The sequence below is a fragment of the Varanus komodoensis genome, unplaced genomic scaffold, assembly GCF_004798865.1.
Source record: "Varanus komodoensis strain SLA01 unplaced genomic scaffold, ASM479886v1 scaffold50, whole genome shotgun sequence".
NCBI lineage: Eukaryota > Metazoa > Chordata > Lepidosauria > Squamata > Varanidae > Varanus > Varanus komodoensis.
Genome location: NW_025336088.1, coordinates 5468098 through 5484613, shown reverse-complemented (window position 1 = coordinate 5484613; position 16516 = coordinate 5468098). Strand labels below are relative to the sequence as shown.

The 16516-nt window shown below is 45.8% G+C and overlaps 1 protein-coding gene across 2 annotated transcripts in view; it reads right to left on the bottom strand.

Moving 5' to 3' along the window:
* Window positions 1–2699: 2699 nt before the first annotated feature.
* The window catches only part of LOC123031787 (junction plakoglobin), a 51340-nt gene continuing 37523 nt past the window's right edge, over window positions 2700–16516 (bottom strand). For both annotated transcript variants that reach the window (XM_044447107.1, XM_044447108.1), the window contains exons 3-15: window positions 16009–16262; window positions 15253–15491; window positions 13245–13446; window positions 12732–12876; window positions 10929–11032; window positions 10254–10592; window positions 8621–8776; window positions 8293–8412; window positions 7651–7801; window positions 6382–6503; window positions 5349–5388; window positions 4631–4804; window positions 2700–3647 (exon numbers count right to left, since the gene is read on the bottom strand). In XM_044447107.1, coding sequence (XP_044303042.1) covers window positions 4656–4804; window positions 5349–5388; window positions 6382–6503; window positions 7651–7801; window positions 8293–8412; window positions 8621–8776; window positions 10254–10592; window positions 10929–11032; window positions 12732–12876; window positions 13245–13446; window positions 15253–15491; window positions 16009–16262 — 2021 coding nt within the window. In that variant the 3' untranslated portion in view covers window positions 2700–3647; window positions 4631–4655. The remainder of the gene's footprint in view (window positions 3648–4630; window positions 4805–5348; window positions 5389–6381; window positions 6504–7650; window positions 7802–8292; window positions 8413–8620; window positions 8777–10253; window positions 10593–10928; window positions 11033–12731; window positions 12877–13244; window positions 13447–15252; window positions 15492–16008; window positions 16263–16516) is intronic.

Below are 16516 nucleotides of genomic sequence, written 5' to 3'. Positions count from 1 at the left end.
TTGCAAGAAAGAGGATCTGAAGTTGGTAATACTAATGTTGGCATCAGTTTAAAATGTATCTTCCATTCTGCAGTGTCCAGTTACTTAGTGCCTGAGAGAAGCAAGTACCAAAAATGTGTTTCTCATCTTCCTGCCCCCGGAAATCCCACTGAACCACCTATCTGGCTTCTGCCATTTCTCACACATCTTTGCAAGCCTAAGAGCTAAATATTTGCTGCATGTCAAGCCCAAGATTGGTGCTAAGCTAAATTCTGCAGCTAACATGACTGATTTTTCTGTGTTCCAGCAGAATTGCGGTATAAGCTCTTTTTCATTTGAAATTGCAGGCTTAGTGTTTTCTTAATGGTTGTTACTTGACCTGAATGTAAGGGATTGAAATGTAAAAAATCAAACTCTGATTAGCTTCATCATTGTAGCTTTATCATGCCATTTCCTCAGGCGGAGATGAAATCCGAAAGTCCTGCCCACCTTCACTCTGCTTATGTTACTCATCTTACCAGTCATCTCATGTTCTGCTACACCATGTCCAATCTCTAGTAAATCAAATTCAATTCACATCAGAAAGCTGGCAGAATGGCGAGAAAGCAGCTCGATATTGGAAGCTTTACTCCTCAGCTCCCTTTGATCCCAGCTCGATCCTTTTGCCATGCTGCAGGGATTAGCAGCTCACAAGACGACATGAAAATGTTCCAGCAGGTCAGGGGAATGAGAACGGGCTGTGGGGAGGGGGCGGCAAGAACTTGGGAAGAACTCCCCAAAACCCCACCCTCTGCTTTAAGTCAGGAATCAAGTCACTTAAAACAGTGCCAGCCACTAAGTGAGCACCTATTATTCTTCCTGCATTCACCCATTTCTGAATGCTGGATCCCTTTGGTCAATGACAATTCTTAGGGAGAAAGATCTCCTAAACAGCAAGAACTTACCTCCCCATCATTGTATTCAAGGAGGCTGATGTCACCACTTGAAAATGATTGTGTAGGTCACAGTACCTCCATACTTTATGCTACCACAAGTGCCGTGGGTAGCTGTTGTTTTAGGGGGCTTCCAAAAGCAAGCATCATACAGCATGAAAAACACAGAAGCATGGCTTCCCAATGCACATAAACCTAAGTTTGTAAACTAGTGGAAGCATATTCTCACTGTTTGCAAAAATATTGGCACTTCCCCTTGTAAACTCAGTGGCTGCCTCAAGTTTGGAGTCTTTCGCTATTGCTTCCAGAATTTTGTAAGTACCAGGATGCAGGGGGTAATGTCTAGAGAACCTTCAGGACTTTCATACCCAGATTTCATTTGTCAGGAATGGAAATTCAGTCCTTAATGGTTTTGATGAAGAAGCAAAGAGCTATGCAGAGCAACCGTAACTTTGCACTTAGAGATGACTATTCAAACTGGTGTGCAGGATTCAGCTTTTTCTGGGGCAGAATTTGGATTAACTTTGGTGCACGATTATGGTGCACGGTGTCAGTGTAGTACAGTCTCTGTGTGCCTGCAACTGTATGGTCATTCAGTTTTAACATGGGATAGTGGATAAAAGTGAACAAAATGCCTTTAAGGCCTTTGTCCCAGTAGAATAACCTTTGATAGTACTTTTCCACATACAGCTTCTGGACCATACAGGTTGGCAGCACATCAGTGGATGAGTTAATGTTCAACCAAAGGAAGCAAGGTATGGACTGGCACAGTCATTGTATTATTCTGTAGATGTGCATCCTTCTGAAGCAGTAACACAAACATGCTCAGTTCTTTGTTTTTTTCCAGGCCTCAGAAGAGCCAGTCTTTGTCCTCAAGTGCCCAGGGCTGAGCCTTAGAATACCAAGTGAATGCCTCAGAGAGAGGATGTTTCAAGCTGCTTTTCTTTTGCTGATGAAGCAAGCCAGCCTAACCAAACTATAAGGATTAAAGGGCAGAAACTCCCAGGTAGGTGTGACCTTGGCCGCCACTGCAGTGAATCACTCCCCTGTTCCCTTAAGCATTTCAGAACGGTCCTTCCTTTTTCTTAGGAAGAGACATTATTAGGATTGGTGCAAAGGTTATAAACTGTTGTTTGTTGAATTAAAGTAACCCAGGCTGCCAGTGTATTTTAGGGCTGTCCAGTTCCTCCACTTCAGGAGAAAGATTTACTGTTAAGAGCAGCTATGCGAAGATTAACATTCAAACAGCCCCACAACTGCTTCATATTCTTAAAGGTCCATTCTCGCCCCCCTACTACTATGTTAACCTTCTTTAATCTCAACTTAAAACAGGCCATTACATTGAAAATAAATTTGCTCAGCAGCAAAACTTCAATATTGACTTTTTGAAGGATCAAAGGAAGTATAAAATAAGAAACTTACAATTTAACACACAAAAGCTAACATTTAGAAGACTATTTCTTCAGTTTCGCTCTTGACCCACTCTCATCTCATACAACTCAAACTAACCTTGAAAAATTAAGTGTACTCTCAGCTTGGAGTCCTGTGGATTAAATTTGTGGATGCCAAGCTAATCAATTAAAAAAAAAGATGTAACTTCCCAATTTGAACAGTGCACTTCTAGTCAATTCTTTCTGAAACCCTTCCATGACATCTTTGGGTCAACCATAGATCCCCTACTGCATTAAACCTATGCTCATGTAACTGAATTTGGCTATCTCCTCCATGTAGAAATTTACTTGTCTTTCAGAAGCTAATGTAAAAACAAAAATAATAAGTTCATTTGCATTGCAAGTTTGGGTTTGAGTTTTTATTTGTTTTTTCGCTTTGGTCTATACAAAAAAATCCCTTAGAGAAATAATAATAAAATTTTCTGAAGTATATTTGCAGCTACATCGATCCCTTTTCCAGTGGAAGCCTCAAGCCATCACATTGAGAGAGCCGCTTTTAAAAATGCATTAGAAGGAACAAGAGGGGAAGGGAGAAGAGAACATGCCAATCACCAGGAAAGTTGGGGGAGGGAAGAAAAGGAAGGGCTTAGGTTAAAAATGTGCAAGAGGTCGTCAGTAGAAGGAGAGTTTTCTTAGAATTGTTAGTTACTCCACTTTGTAGGTTTAAGGGATTCTTCAACTGAGGTGCCAAAGCCCACCGCCACATCTGCTGAAGGTTAAAAAAATGAAGCTGAGAAATGCAAAGCTGTTCCTTTCTTGGCAAACTCACACCCATCAGCTGTTCTTTATTTTTAAAAAAAATCCTCAAAGGCAAAAGAAAAAATAGCAACGTTTCCATTTTGCACACTTCCCAATTGACAAGCGTTAGAAGTGCAATCAGAGAAAGAAAAATCTGTCAATATACAACACAGAAAAATGTGTGTGCATTTGAAAAATACTCTGGTGAGGATCCAATGGCAGTTTGACAATGTTGTCCAGATTTGCAGAAAAACTGGTGCGGGGCAGGAGGAGGATAGGCTGATTAAAAGTGGGTGCGTGGTGGTGGTGCAGGGGAGGATCTTGTGGACTGCTAGTAAAAAGTTATCACAAGGTTGTTAGGAGCAGTCCAACGATGGGGTGGAGGTCTTTCCTTTTGCCCACAAGAGGGAAAAATGGTTTTGCTTTAGAAAATAGAACCTCCTTGCAGTGAAAGGAAGAGTTTGTCATCATCTTTCTCAGGCACTTCTGTCTCCCAAGTGCCCATGGTTGAGCACTGGGGCTGCCCTCTTCTGTGTTAAGAAAACATCTGTGGAATAAGAACAAGGGAGATGGGTGTTAGATTTGCAGGATTCGGAAAATGCGAGAAATTCTAAAGAGAGAGTTCCCTTTGGGGACAGGATGCTGCTTTTTACCAGAGCAGACATTAGTCCATCGAACCCAGTACAGTTTGCTCAAACTGGCAGCAGCTGCCCAGGATCCCCTCCTAGTACCTGTCAGGGGAATAACCAGCACTTGCAAAGAAGTGCTAGATCACTGCACAGAACCATCTTCTCCTCACCCATTTCTGTTCAGTCAGCAACACAGTAGTGCAGTCCCCCTATTCAGTGGGTCTAGATAGCCCCTTTATTTTAGGGACAGGCAAGTTTCTAGACCTCATGCACAGCTTTTGCACTTTTGCATTTTAAAATGGCAATCCCACCAAGATATTCTTGTTCTGCTTGTGACAAACATCTAATTTTGTCTAGGCCAAGGATGGGCAGAAATCAATCTGGATCTACTAGGAGGCTCACTAGGATTTCTGCCTCCCAATTATTTAAGAACAGCAGTAATAAAATGACTCCCCTGCCAACCTTACGTTACGGTGCTGAAATGAAAAAGGCTTAGATCAACCAGGAATGGAATTCCATATAGAAGGACGGTGACTGTGAGCTCCATTCACTTCTGGTATTCAAAAGTAATTCCTGGGCTCAGAATTCTTAATTTCAAATGTTTACCTCTGAACCGGGCTCTGGTTAGTGGAGATTGGGTTCCAGGAAAAAACTACGGAGAGTCTCACAAGTCTGCCTTCCCGCACCAAAAGTTAATCCACACGTGTCCCTCAATTCTACTTCAGAATTGTTATTGCCTTTTAACACTTCTGTATAGAACAGAGTGTTCTTTTGGAATGGAAAGCAGGACTACATTTTTCAGGTAAATGAGCAGGCAAAGAGTGCACATACCCAACAAGTGTATGGAACTTTTAATTTGATTAACTGGCCGGTTCCGAACTTCATTCCAAAATGCCCTTACCTTGAGCCCTGCCCAAGGGGGCGTGTTAAGCAAGCATGTGGTCCGTGTAGGGTGCCCGCACGCCGTCGCTGTACGCGTCCATGCCATAGTCACCGTCCATCTCCATGTGCACGTCCATGGGGTCCATGGGAATTTCGCCCGAGTACATGCCGCGATAACCGGCATCTAGCTCCACTGCAGCGTAAGAGGGAGACAGGAGAACATGGGCTCATGCTGGGCGAAATGGGGCAGGAGAGGCGAGGCTGCTCACCTACAAAGAGATTGCTAAGAATGTCCACACAACAGGCTCTCCAGGGCAACACCCTCTTAACTATGGGCACATCCACACCATTTGCTCCAGCTTGCGCTGTACAGAAATGTTAATAGGCATCACTAATATGTGCCAGGCTAAGTCACTTGCATTCTAAGCCTCTGGCATACCGCTAAAATGGACTTAATGGTCACAGTGCTTCCCTCCCCATCCAGCCTAGCAGGCGCTCCTGTAATGAACAGAGCAGCAGGGGGTGGGAATGAGAGCAAGATGACTTCATCTACATACTTAACCAACTATTTTATGTGACTGTTGAATCATCATGGTACGTTCCCACACCTTCACCTGGAGCCTGGGAAATAGCATTCCAGCTGGAGGGAGGTGATGTGAGCTCTAGAACAGGCAATTCAGTCTTCCGTCACTGACCACAGTCACATGGGAGCGGGAAAGCTGGAAGCTCGTACTTACCATCAGTGTATGGTTCATGAATAGGTATCATGCTCTGGGCCTGTGGAAGGAAGGCAGACAGGGTGTTCACACAGTATCGTAGCAGAAGCCTTGCAGAGGCTGTGAGGTAACCCAAGCCTGCCATAAGGGCTCACTTCTAAAGGATGCTTTCCAGGCCTTTTAAGCTTGGGTTTCCCATGGCAACCTTGAGGCAGCCATTTTGTTGACCAACAAGAGAACAGTCGACCCTCAGACCGCCAGTGGTCTGGAAACAGGATGGCTGTAGTCCAAGGCTCTGCAAAGCAAGCCTAAATACCTGATAAAAGGAGGTAAGAGGTATCCATTCTGCTAATTCCCTAGAAAAGTCTGTCTCAGGCTAGCGACTATCCCTGTCCACAGAGCTTATTGAGCGGGCTTGAAGACATGCTTGCCAAGCAACTGATTCAGAGTAGACCAAAGTCTGCATCTGGGCATAGTCAGTCCCTCACCTATCGAGTGGGTAGCTCCTCCGGTTATCTTCATCCTTTCCAGTTTGGTGGGCTGTCAGAAGTGTGACAGAGCCATGAAAAGAAGGTGCTTGGTGAGAGACACCTGCATGAACCCTCTTCTGCAGCATGGCAATGCAGCCTTGGCTGAGGAAGGTGAACTAGGGAGGGGGCACCCTGGGAAGCCACAGCAGCCAAGAGGGCTACGAGTTGCTTCCCCAGGTTTAAGGCAATGACATAAACACTCAGGGCCATGCAGGGAAGCAATGTTACACAGGTGTCTCCCCGTGTTTTCATATTCAGTGAAACGCAATTGCTGAGAGATGCCTATTTAACTGCAGTGATACTTGCAAGGAAGAAGGTAAGGCAGAAGGTGGATGCCTCATGTGCTTGCAGATCGTACTTCTAGATCGAGCACTAGTATTCAATTGCCAAATACTTTGGCACACCCTGATTTTCTTGAAACAACTTATCAATTTCAGCCAACTTCACTGGAAGATCATACATATTGCCATTCGAATTTCCTTGGAAGAGACAGTTCCCCGCTTCCACAGCTCCCTGATACTCACAGCTTCCCAAGCGGCAGGATCATGCTTGAAAAGTGAGTTGGTGAGTTCCACGGAGACACGCTTCCGATAGTCGGGGTTCTTGTCTTCAGAGATGCGGAACAGCACAGCTGCTGCGTATGTAGCTGAAGAAAGACCAAGAGACACTGTAAACAAAGATGCTCTCCCTGTTGGTCCCCATATGTTGGCAGCCACCTTGATGTCCTTGACGACTTCTTCTATACAAGTTTGGAGTCCGTTATTTCTCCTACTCATTTTAGGAGCCTCTGTACACTGCATCACTTTAGGCTGCAGTGGGAGAGATTACACATTTGAATGCGTCTTCATAGGGAAACACACACTCATAAACTTATCTTTTGCAAATGCTCTTCTTTATGGGCAAGAGGTCCCCCACTGCCAAGCTGGGAAGCATGCAAATGTGCAGCCTCTGGAGCATCTGCCCCTCCCCCCAATGAAGTACTACAGTGCAGCAAAAGTTTTAATACTTCACTCTGCAGTCTGTGTGAACTCCATATTGCACCTTCTCACACTTGCGGAGTCCCAGCCAAGGCTCGGGTAGCACACTTGCCCCAATCTATCCTTACTAGAAATACTTAATGCTTCTGAAAACTGTATTCACTATGTGCAACTATATCACATCAACAGCTTCCAGTTCTTTTGCAACTATTATCTTCAGACCCCTCCCTCACCTGTTTGCTTGGATAATGACTCCTAGCTGCTTGCCTTCAAGGGCATGACGGTATACTGTGTAGCACTTGGTATCTACTCGCCTAGTTCATGAAGTAATCCATTTTAATTTTTGCGTAACTTCTGGCTCTTTTGCTGCCACAGAGATGACTAACTCCATGTCATCAAGTACCACCCACCCTCTGTCCCTAACAAGACAAAGGAATAAAATAGGACCGAGTCTGAACCCTAGAGGGTTCCTCTGGTTATTTGTTTTTAACTTGGAACAATTAGTCTGCAAAAGCCTATCTTACGGATAGTCCATCTTACAGAATAATTCAAATATGGTAGAGATCCTCTCCATTTCCCTTTTGCAGAAAATAAACACTGTCAGTTTAGCATGACTTCAGCAAGTACCTGCTGCCTTCCGCCCCCTCCCCCTTTGCTAGACACACACACGGAATCCTTCGTCTGTTTCGTGAGAGGCTTTTTCAGCACCAGGGAATACAGCTCGTTGGAACAAGGCAGCACAAGAGCATGCAGTGCTCGGGCAGCCAAGCCCAGCGCTGCATGGGGAGGAGCAAGTGCAGGCAAGCCTGTGCCCACCTGTGCCTTCATTCCTGGAGTGCAGAAGCTCCATGAGTGGTGCTGAGGCGCCCTCTGCATCGATGGCATCGGCTGCCTCTTTATCCTGGGCCAGCTCACAGAGCACACCAGCTGCCACACGCTGGATGTTTTCGACTGGAGAGTACAGGAGCTGCAGTTGGGAAAAGCAAGCGGGGACAGAATAAGCAAGGAACAAGTTTAACTTCGTACTATTTCCCTCACCTCCTCTCACACCTTGGTCCACACAGAGTGCTCGGCTACTGCAGGTGCTCGAAAAACATTAAAATGTGTCATGGCGGCACTACCAGGGAGTGATGCAAACCGACAGGGGAGGTGTAGAAGAGAAGCAAGGCCCTGAGAATACTGGCAAAGCCGTCCAAGGAGCTGCTTGCTTCTCATTACTACATCCATCCCACTTTTATCCCGCCCCTTTTCAAGGCGCTTAAGATGGTATACCGAGGTGGTACCGATTATTTTATAATCACAACTGCCCTGCTTCATGGCCAAGAGGGGATTTTAATTAATTTCTCTCTGCTCCAAGTCTAATCCTCAACACTCCATTAACTCGACAAGAATCAGAGCACTCATTTCTAGCAACATGTCCTCCAGCATTCCTTCCCCACTCCTTTCAGTGGTCCTCACCTGCACAAAGAGAGGAATGGTGTTCAGGCGGAAGATTTCCATCCGGTTCATGGGGTCACGAGCCAAAATATGCAGTGCGCCTGTGCAGCCTTCCACAATCTCTTCCATCTTTACCCCATCCTGAAGAAGAGAGAGAGCTGCTAGGGACTGGATATGCAGTTCTGTCTATTTCTTGGTCTGCATCCCATACATTTAAGGGCATCGAGCTGAAGGCTGTGCTTAGGGTGACAAGCCCTCCAGAGCTTCTGAGCGAGAACTGCCTCAAAGCAGGAATCATCAAGAGCGGCTGGGATCCCGCTGCAGAACCAGCGCCCTTCCTCCCTCTCACCGTGTATGGCTGCTGCGTGCCAGCAGCTGCGTGGCGCTGGGCGTCTTGGTGAGCCTTCACGAGCAGCTGGACCAGGCGCGGGATGACGGCAGCTTCCTGCAGGGGAATGTGGTTGGCAGGGCACAAGGCCAGGTTACGGATGAGTCCAATGGTCGCCTGTTAGTAAGAAGGAGATGGTGCGCATTAAAAAACAGTGGCCAGAAGCTAAACCAGGAAGGTCTTCGAACTGACAGTATGGTTCTTGTCACTAGGCTGCCACAAGGAAGCACAAGCTGGCCCTGTATGCTGAATTAAAACCAAATGCAAAAGTGCTACAGGAAAGCTCCGTGGCATCTTGCTAGGAAACAAGAGCCCTGCTTCCTCATCTGCCTCTGGATCTCCCGTCACATAAACACTTCCAGAAGACTTCGGAACACTTCGTTCTCCTCCTGGGCATCCCTTGCCTTGTGGATGCTGTTATTTAATAATAGCTGCTAAACTCGTTATACAAGGGAAGCAGTAACAGCTCAAAGGATTTCACATTTACTGCTAAGTAATCTTTGCAATAAGTATGACTATTATTATTGACTAGAATTATCTATCATCTCCTAATTCTAGATGATTGCCTAAAACAGGGGGGTCCCTGAGCTTTTTTGGGTTGGTGTGCCAATCTGGGATATTGTGAGTGTTGTGGATGCTTTCACAAAATGGCTGCCATGATGGGTAGTTTTTCTTTTATAAAATGACTGTATGTTGGGCATGGCTGTCACAAAAAAAGCATTTTTACAAGACAAACTGGTGAGACTAAGAAAAAAGTGATTTTCCCAAGAAGCTAAGTATAAGAGGAAAAGACTGAAATCTAGAAGAAAAATTACTTTTCAACCCTATATAAAGATGATATTTGAGGGCAGCACTTTCCTTTGCAGCATGAAGCATTCGAGCTAAAAATATACTTTTAAATGTTAGTAAAATAAAAATCAGGAGTGACAGGGAGCTTGGTGGGCAGCACGAGGCATCTGCAGACACACTGCTGGCCATCGGTACCATGCTGAGAGAGAGAAAAGTGGCTGAGATGTGATTTGAAAGTAAAGATGCCTTGGCTAACAGCTCACGTACTTAGCCACTACATCACACCAGTCTACACAGATTGCCTTCAAGGTTTTCTAAAGGCTCAACACTGTTCCCCAGCACAGAAAGCCGAATTCCAGAACATGCTTAATGAATCCATCACAGCCCTCCTGAAAGGCAAGTTTTAAAAGGACTGCACCACTTTTAGCTCACAATCATAGGATATAATTTAAGGCTCCAACATACTAACTTAAACTCCCTTCCTGCAGGAAAGAGTAAGGGGACAAGCTACAGACTCTTCTCCCCGATAGGCTAGCATTCCACGGGGAGGGAGTTTTTGACTGGAGACGCATTCAGCCAGGTGCCAGCCACATGTGTGCTATGGGAAAGTCTATGCATCTTGATAGCCAGCAAAGCCCTGTCCTCCACCACAGTAAGACCACATTTTCCAGCACATACAGCTTTCCTCTATCTTACAACAAGCTACTTCTTGGAAGAAAATTTGGTAAGGCGAACCTGATGAGGAACACAAGAGAAAGGAAAGCAAGCCCACAAATGCTCAGCCATGGCCTCTCTCCACCCCTACCTTGATCAACGGCCACTGATTGGGCTGATTAAGCAGCTTCACGATAGCAGGAATGCCATAGTTGATCCGCACGGAGTTCTGGGCCATCTCAGCTTCTGGGTGCCGGCTAGTGAGGTGCCTGAGAGCACAGACCGCTGGTTCAGTGATGTCCTCTTTGTCTCCTGCTCGGAGGATGGTGTGTATCAGAGCCTCCACGCCATTCGACTGGGTCACCAGGGTCTTGTTCTTGCTATTGTTGCAGGTCAGGTTTGAGAGGGTGCCAGTGGCACAGGTCAGCACGTTGATATCATCTGAGCTCAGCTGGCTGACCAGGATCTTCAGCACACCGTCGAGACCCTCCTGCAGAAGTAACAGAGTATGAGGGGCAAGAGTTACACTCTCTCCAGACCCGAAGCTTGACCTCCTACATGTTTACAAGGTCAAATTGGAATGGCCCCTGAAGAATGTGCTTAGCCCTCAGCTGCTGATCCAGAAGCAGAGAGGCGCCAGGCGGGGGAAGCACCAGGGCTTGCCGTCAGCACACTGAGCCATCAGATGGAGCTGCACCACTCCACCCCGCCCCCTCCTCCTCAAAGAGGCCCTCCAACAAAGCCAGCTATTGTGGAGAGATTGACAGCAGTTGTACGAGTATATTGGGCACTACAGATAAAGGGTTCGTGGAAATCTGTTGCCCACCTGCTTTGTGGCCACATCTGAGAGGTTCCTCAGAGTCCATAGGCAGTTCTGCACAAGCCTTGGGCTGGAGCTAGTCAGGTGCTTTCCCAGAGCTTGCATGCCACCTGTCATTGGGGAAAAGCAGAAGATAAAACCATCATTATCCCTTTGTCTGGGTTACCTGGGACTGGCGAAATAAAATACCGTGCTGAAATGGGTATGTTCAAGCAATGTTAAACCACCACAACTAGCACTTTTGTTTTGTTGTTTTCCCTCCAGAAATGGGAGTCTGCTTTTCCTTCAGGGAAAAAAAATAACTGCATGAACTGGCAAGACAAGCTATTGCAGGCTAATGATGAAACCTGATAGCTGTAAGTAAAGTTTTGTAGATTGATATATAACACAACATATTCATCCTCATCTTCTTCACACCAACACATTAAAAAAGCAATTTTTAACAATCCTGTTTGGTAGACTACTACTTTACTAATGAAACAGGTGAGAGAGCCAAGGCTAAGGAAATGGATGCTAAATTTTAAATTAAATTACTTGCAATAACTAGGCATTTTTTACAAGGTAGAAGACACAGGTCCTGTCCATGGGCTTATGATCAATGCCCATGGCAAAGATGGATCTACAAACTCCGGATTCATATTCTAAGTGGAACATTCCATAAAACAACTAGGCAACTGACAATTTTGGACAATTAAAAGCAACAACTCAACTGATATATTCCAACAGCCTATTTTATGCCATCAAATGCCTGGAAATAAAGGAAAGTTTTGACTAGGCACCAAAAATAACTGTCTTTCATGTGACAGACATGTCTTGCCAGGGACAGCATTCTTTAATACAATCAGAATGAAAAAGTCCTCTTCCTTGTTGCGATCCTCCAAAACTCTCTTTGCGGAGGACCCCAGATATGAATTATAGAGGTGATCCCAAATCATGTAAGGCTTTATAGGTTAAGATCACCAACTTCAACTGGACTCAGAAATGTATAGGGAGCCACTGCAAATGGGTGAGTATCATGGCTGTGTTTTCTCATCCCTTTTAATCCATTTGGCTGCAAAATTTTGTAGGAGCTGCAGTTTCAGAACAATCTTCAAAGGCAGCCCAACATTGCATACAGTATTAATCAAATGGGAAATTACAAGAACACTGAATACTTAATGTATCCCTGCCCTGATGTGGGGGAAGCTGGGACACATGGCAAAGCTGATGGAAGCCACTGTGCCGCTGGAGCACTCTGAGTCTCAAGGAACAATGACAACACACGAAAACTCGCACACCAGCATGAGCCTCGTACTTTAGGGGATTACAGAGCCATCCAGAATGAGCTGACTACCATTTATCCAATCAGAACACATAACGGTTTGATCTAATCCAGCACCCTTTGTTGTTTTGTGTTGAATTGTATGTGTCTTTAAGTATTGGTACTATACTTTAAATTTTATTGCTTCTATGGCATTTATCTCTTAACTGTAATTAACTCAAATGAAATTGTTACTGAATGGAGTAGAAATGTCATTAACACTAATATTATCAGTATTACAGTAGAGATGGGCAATGTTTAGCAATGTTTTTCCCTACAGTGAAACTTTCCTCACTTTTTAAACAATGCATTGCATCCCATTGATGGCACTGCATAGTTGCAAGTGCCAATCTGGGGAGAAGAGGACAAATCATCAAGGCACAACACCACCTTCAACAACTGTTGCACATGATGCTCCAAGACAGCAGTGAGTAACCAAGAGCTACTGGGGGCAGCTGGTGTGCCCCCGTCAGACTGCACCCAAGGGCTCCCCTGCTGGGGCTACTCACCAGCTTCCACAATGGCTGGCTTGTTGCTGGGACAGACGGACAGGACCTTGAGGACACGGCTGGTAGTCCACAGCAGTTTCTCATATGTGTAACTGCGCATGATCTGGACAAGAGCCTGGGGGCCACTGTTGGCCAAAATGATGAGCTGAGAAAGCAAACACACAGAATGATATTTTCAGTGCACAGAAAAATGCATCTGACCATTTAAAAGCTCCCCTAGTGCTCAACGTGTATTTTCCTCTCAAACTCTGGCTTCAACCTCTACCCCATACCCTCAAATCATTGCCTTTTCTTGCTCCTTGCAAAATGCAAGTTAACAAAAACAGGGACTGATGCAACCCAAATTTCAAACATGACTGGGAATGGGTCAGTATATACACCTCACTGCAGTAACTGCTCACACTGAGGAAGGCTTGCTTTTATTTTATTTTGAGCAGATTCAAAGTCACCAAGAGAGTCACCTCCCACCAATGGAAGTGTTCAAGTTTAATGGCATGGCTATTTTCCCCTTACCTTGCTTTCTTGGTTCCCATATGCAAGCAACTGCAGGCAGTCAGTGGTGATGGCAAGGAACTTTGGGTTATTCTTGGTCAGCAGGGGGACCATCTTTTGAAGGCCATCTGCCAGACGCACAGCCATTTTGGCACCTTCCTGGTTCAGCAGCAGGTTGTGAAGGGTGGTGATGGCATAAAACAAGACCGACTCCACGGGAGAGCTATTTGCCAAAGGGTGGGAGGAAAATGAAGAAGACACAATTCCTGTTATTTCAGGAGAGGTAACAATTACATATACACAGAAATATGAATTAAAGCTAAGCTGAGCTACAACTTGAACACCTAAATGCACAGCTAAATCACACTTAAAACCATTTGGTTTAAGTTCTTCTCATCCTGTCCCCCAAGCCACCCTATATACAGATGCTAAATCTTGGGTAAACACCAGGTAAGTCTCTGTTCAGAGGAGGGCATTTTATAGTGATCTGATCAGGAGTGGGAATAGTAGCTGGGAATTATGGGAACTAAAGCCCAACCCATCTGGAAGGCACCAGTTTGGAGACCTCAGGTCTACACCAGTAAACTGGCAGCAGATCTTCAATGGCACAGGCAGAGGGCTGATACCAAGATGCTTTGACCCAGTCAGGAACCAAATGTGGAAATTTTTATGTACCAAACTGCTATGCTATGAAATTACAGCATTCTCTTATATGAGGTCAAGATAATGGCCCATCTAACCTATTATTCTTTCCGTGCTATCAAGCAGCCAGTCTTATCCAGCTGGCAACATAGAGAGAGGACAAGGATCCAAGCCATGTCCTGTTGCATACTTAGCATTTGACTGGGTATTTACACTGTGGTTGCATCCCATGTGTTTTCCTTCCCTGTAGACTCAGTAAAGAGCATCAGCAAGACGTTGAGGATGGGAGAGGTGGTAACTCATTCTTTTCAGTAAACTGCCAGCTCGATTGTGGGCCAGCCACTAAGAAATATTTTCTTTGTATTCTGTCCAGATCAGAGAAGGGGTTTCTTTTTTTGGAAATTACAGGACTTTTAAAACTGTAAGCAGTAGCAGCGAAGCCTGAGAAAGACTTTGTGAAGACATGCCAAGACCTGTCTTTCCAAAAATGAAGCTGGTGCCTCCATATTAAGAAAGCTGTTCAAGAGTTCCATTTTGTGCCAGTTGGGTGGGGACCTGGCGGATTGCCACTTCAGCTCAGCCACCTAGCTAGGTTCACAAAGGAAAGGAATAGCAGAACCTCCGTGAAAAGATGAGGAAAGAGTTGGCAGAACACTGCACAGCAATCTGTCTTGAAAACTGGGATGCCTGGGATTATTACACCTGAGCACTACATGCAAGAATTGCGGTGCGATTTAGAGTTAATCCACTCCTAGAACAGAATCTGCTAGTACTTTAAGCAAATGGTTTGAAGGGATCAAGTGTGTATTCTGTCATGTTCTTGACATCTTGCAAACCTGTTTCAAGTATGGTTTTAACAAGAGCCATGCAAATAAGCAGATGATGCGGAAAATCAAAAGGCCCCCTGCTCTGGATGCACTGTCCTGAAATCTCAGGTAGACAGATTGCTTCTAATTATTCACTGGTGGGTGGGGTAGACGGCATGCTCTACATGCAGGGGTCCAATAGCATCTGAAAACGTATTTCGGGCAGAATCCTGGCACAGGCTAAGTGCTGTAATCACAGCACACCCACGGAACCAAGTTCAACGGCTAATAAGCATGGCCAAACAAGGCAGTGAGCATGTGCAAAGACACTCCAAGGGGAATTTTCCCCATGTGCAAAGTGCTGCTTCCAGAAAAAATTGGCACCCTAGCACAATTTCAGTTTTAAACCTCACCTGGCAAGGTCACAGTGGGCCTGCTCGGCTGGGGATGTCCTCAGCACAAAGCAGGGCATGGGAGCCAATGCACAGCAACAGCTGGGACTGCACCGCTTCCAAGGACAATAAAGTCTGGTTGCAAATGCACCCCCGCTATGTGAGGTATGTCAGGGGCTGCAGGGTTACCTGAGCATGCGCACAAGAGCTGGGATGCCCCCAGACTTGAAGATGGAAAGCAGCCCTTCACGGTGGTGGGACAAGTTGTGCAGGATGCTGGTAGTGCAGCGGGCCGTATCGAGGTCGCTAGTGTTCTGCATGGTGCGCACCACAGCAGCGACAATCTGCGGGGACTGCATCAGAGCCCGGCGTGACGCCTCCTTCTTGGACAGTTGGTTCACAATCATGGCTGCTTTGCTGACGACCACCTGGAAGGGGTAAAGATCAGTGGTAAGCTACTCTGCTGGTATCGCAGCAGCCACCTTTCTATTATGTGCCGCTTGCTAGCTCATGCCAAGAGAAATGAAGTAGCCCATTATGTCCTCTGCACGAAACACGCGCCAGAATTCTGAAGAGCAGTCAACTTCTAGGCCCAGTTAATTTCTCCTACTTTACATAATTCCACCCACTTCTGTGACTCAGAGGGTGCTGATGTCCCACCCTTTGCCTTTTGAAGTCTTATCTGTCAAATCCTCTGCTTTCCATAATTCTACTAGAGATCCCTGGCACCCTGGAAAGCATATCTGCTAAGCACTTTAGTTGGGGGATGTAGTAGAATGGAAGAAAATCAACATTCTCTGTGATCAGTACTGCAATTCCTAACTCCTCTACTATTCCAGGGGATAACCGAAGTGCCAGCTATGCTCCAGGCCATACCGCACGGAGGAAGCCATTTCTAACAGATCACACAGACTTCCTGCAAGAGGACTCAAGGCACTGCCTTACCGGATCCTCATCATTCAAGAGTTTGGTGAGTTCAGGGATCGCGCGAGTGGCCAGCTCAGCGTCATCCTGGTAGTTGATGAGGTGCACAATGGCAGACTTGAGCATCTGAGAAGGCTCGGCCAGCCTCTGCACGTTTGTTTGCTGCCCTTCAACTTGGGTGGTGATGAGAAGGGAGCGATCCTCCACTGTCTCTGGATACATGGCAGCCCTGATGCGCTGGGCACGGGTCATGGCAAGCTGGGACTCCAATTCCGCTGCATAGAAGGTGGGTAGGACAGAATTAACACGGAGGAAATCCCAACCAGGATTTCAATCAGCCACATTGGGAGGCTCACGAAACTGTTCAGCTCTACAAGGTGCAGGAGACTTAACATGTGAGCAAAGAGATAAGGCAGGAGTTAATTAGCCAGTGCGATTAGGCAGTTGTAACACAAAGCTGCTTAATTAAAAACATGAAAGGGAAATGGGAAATGGGAACTGACTTGCATAAGGGCCTGGAAAAAATATA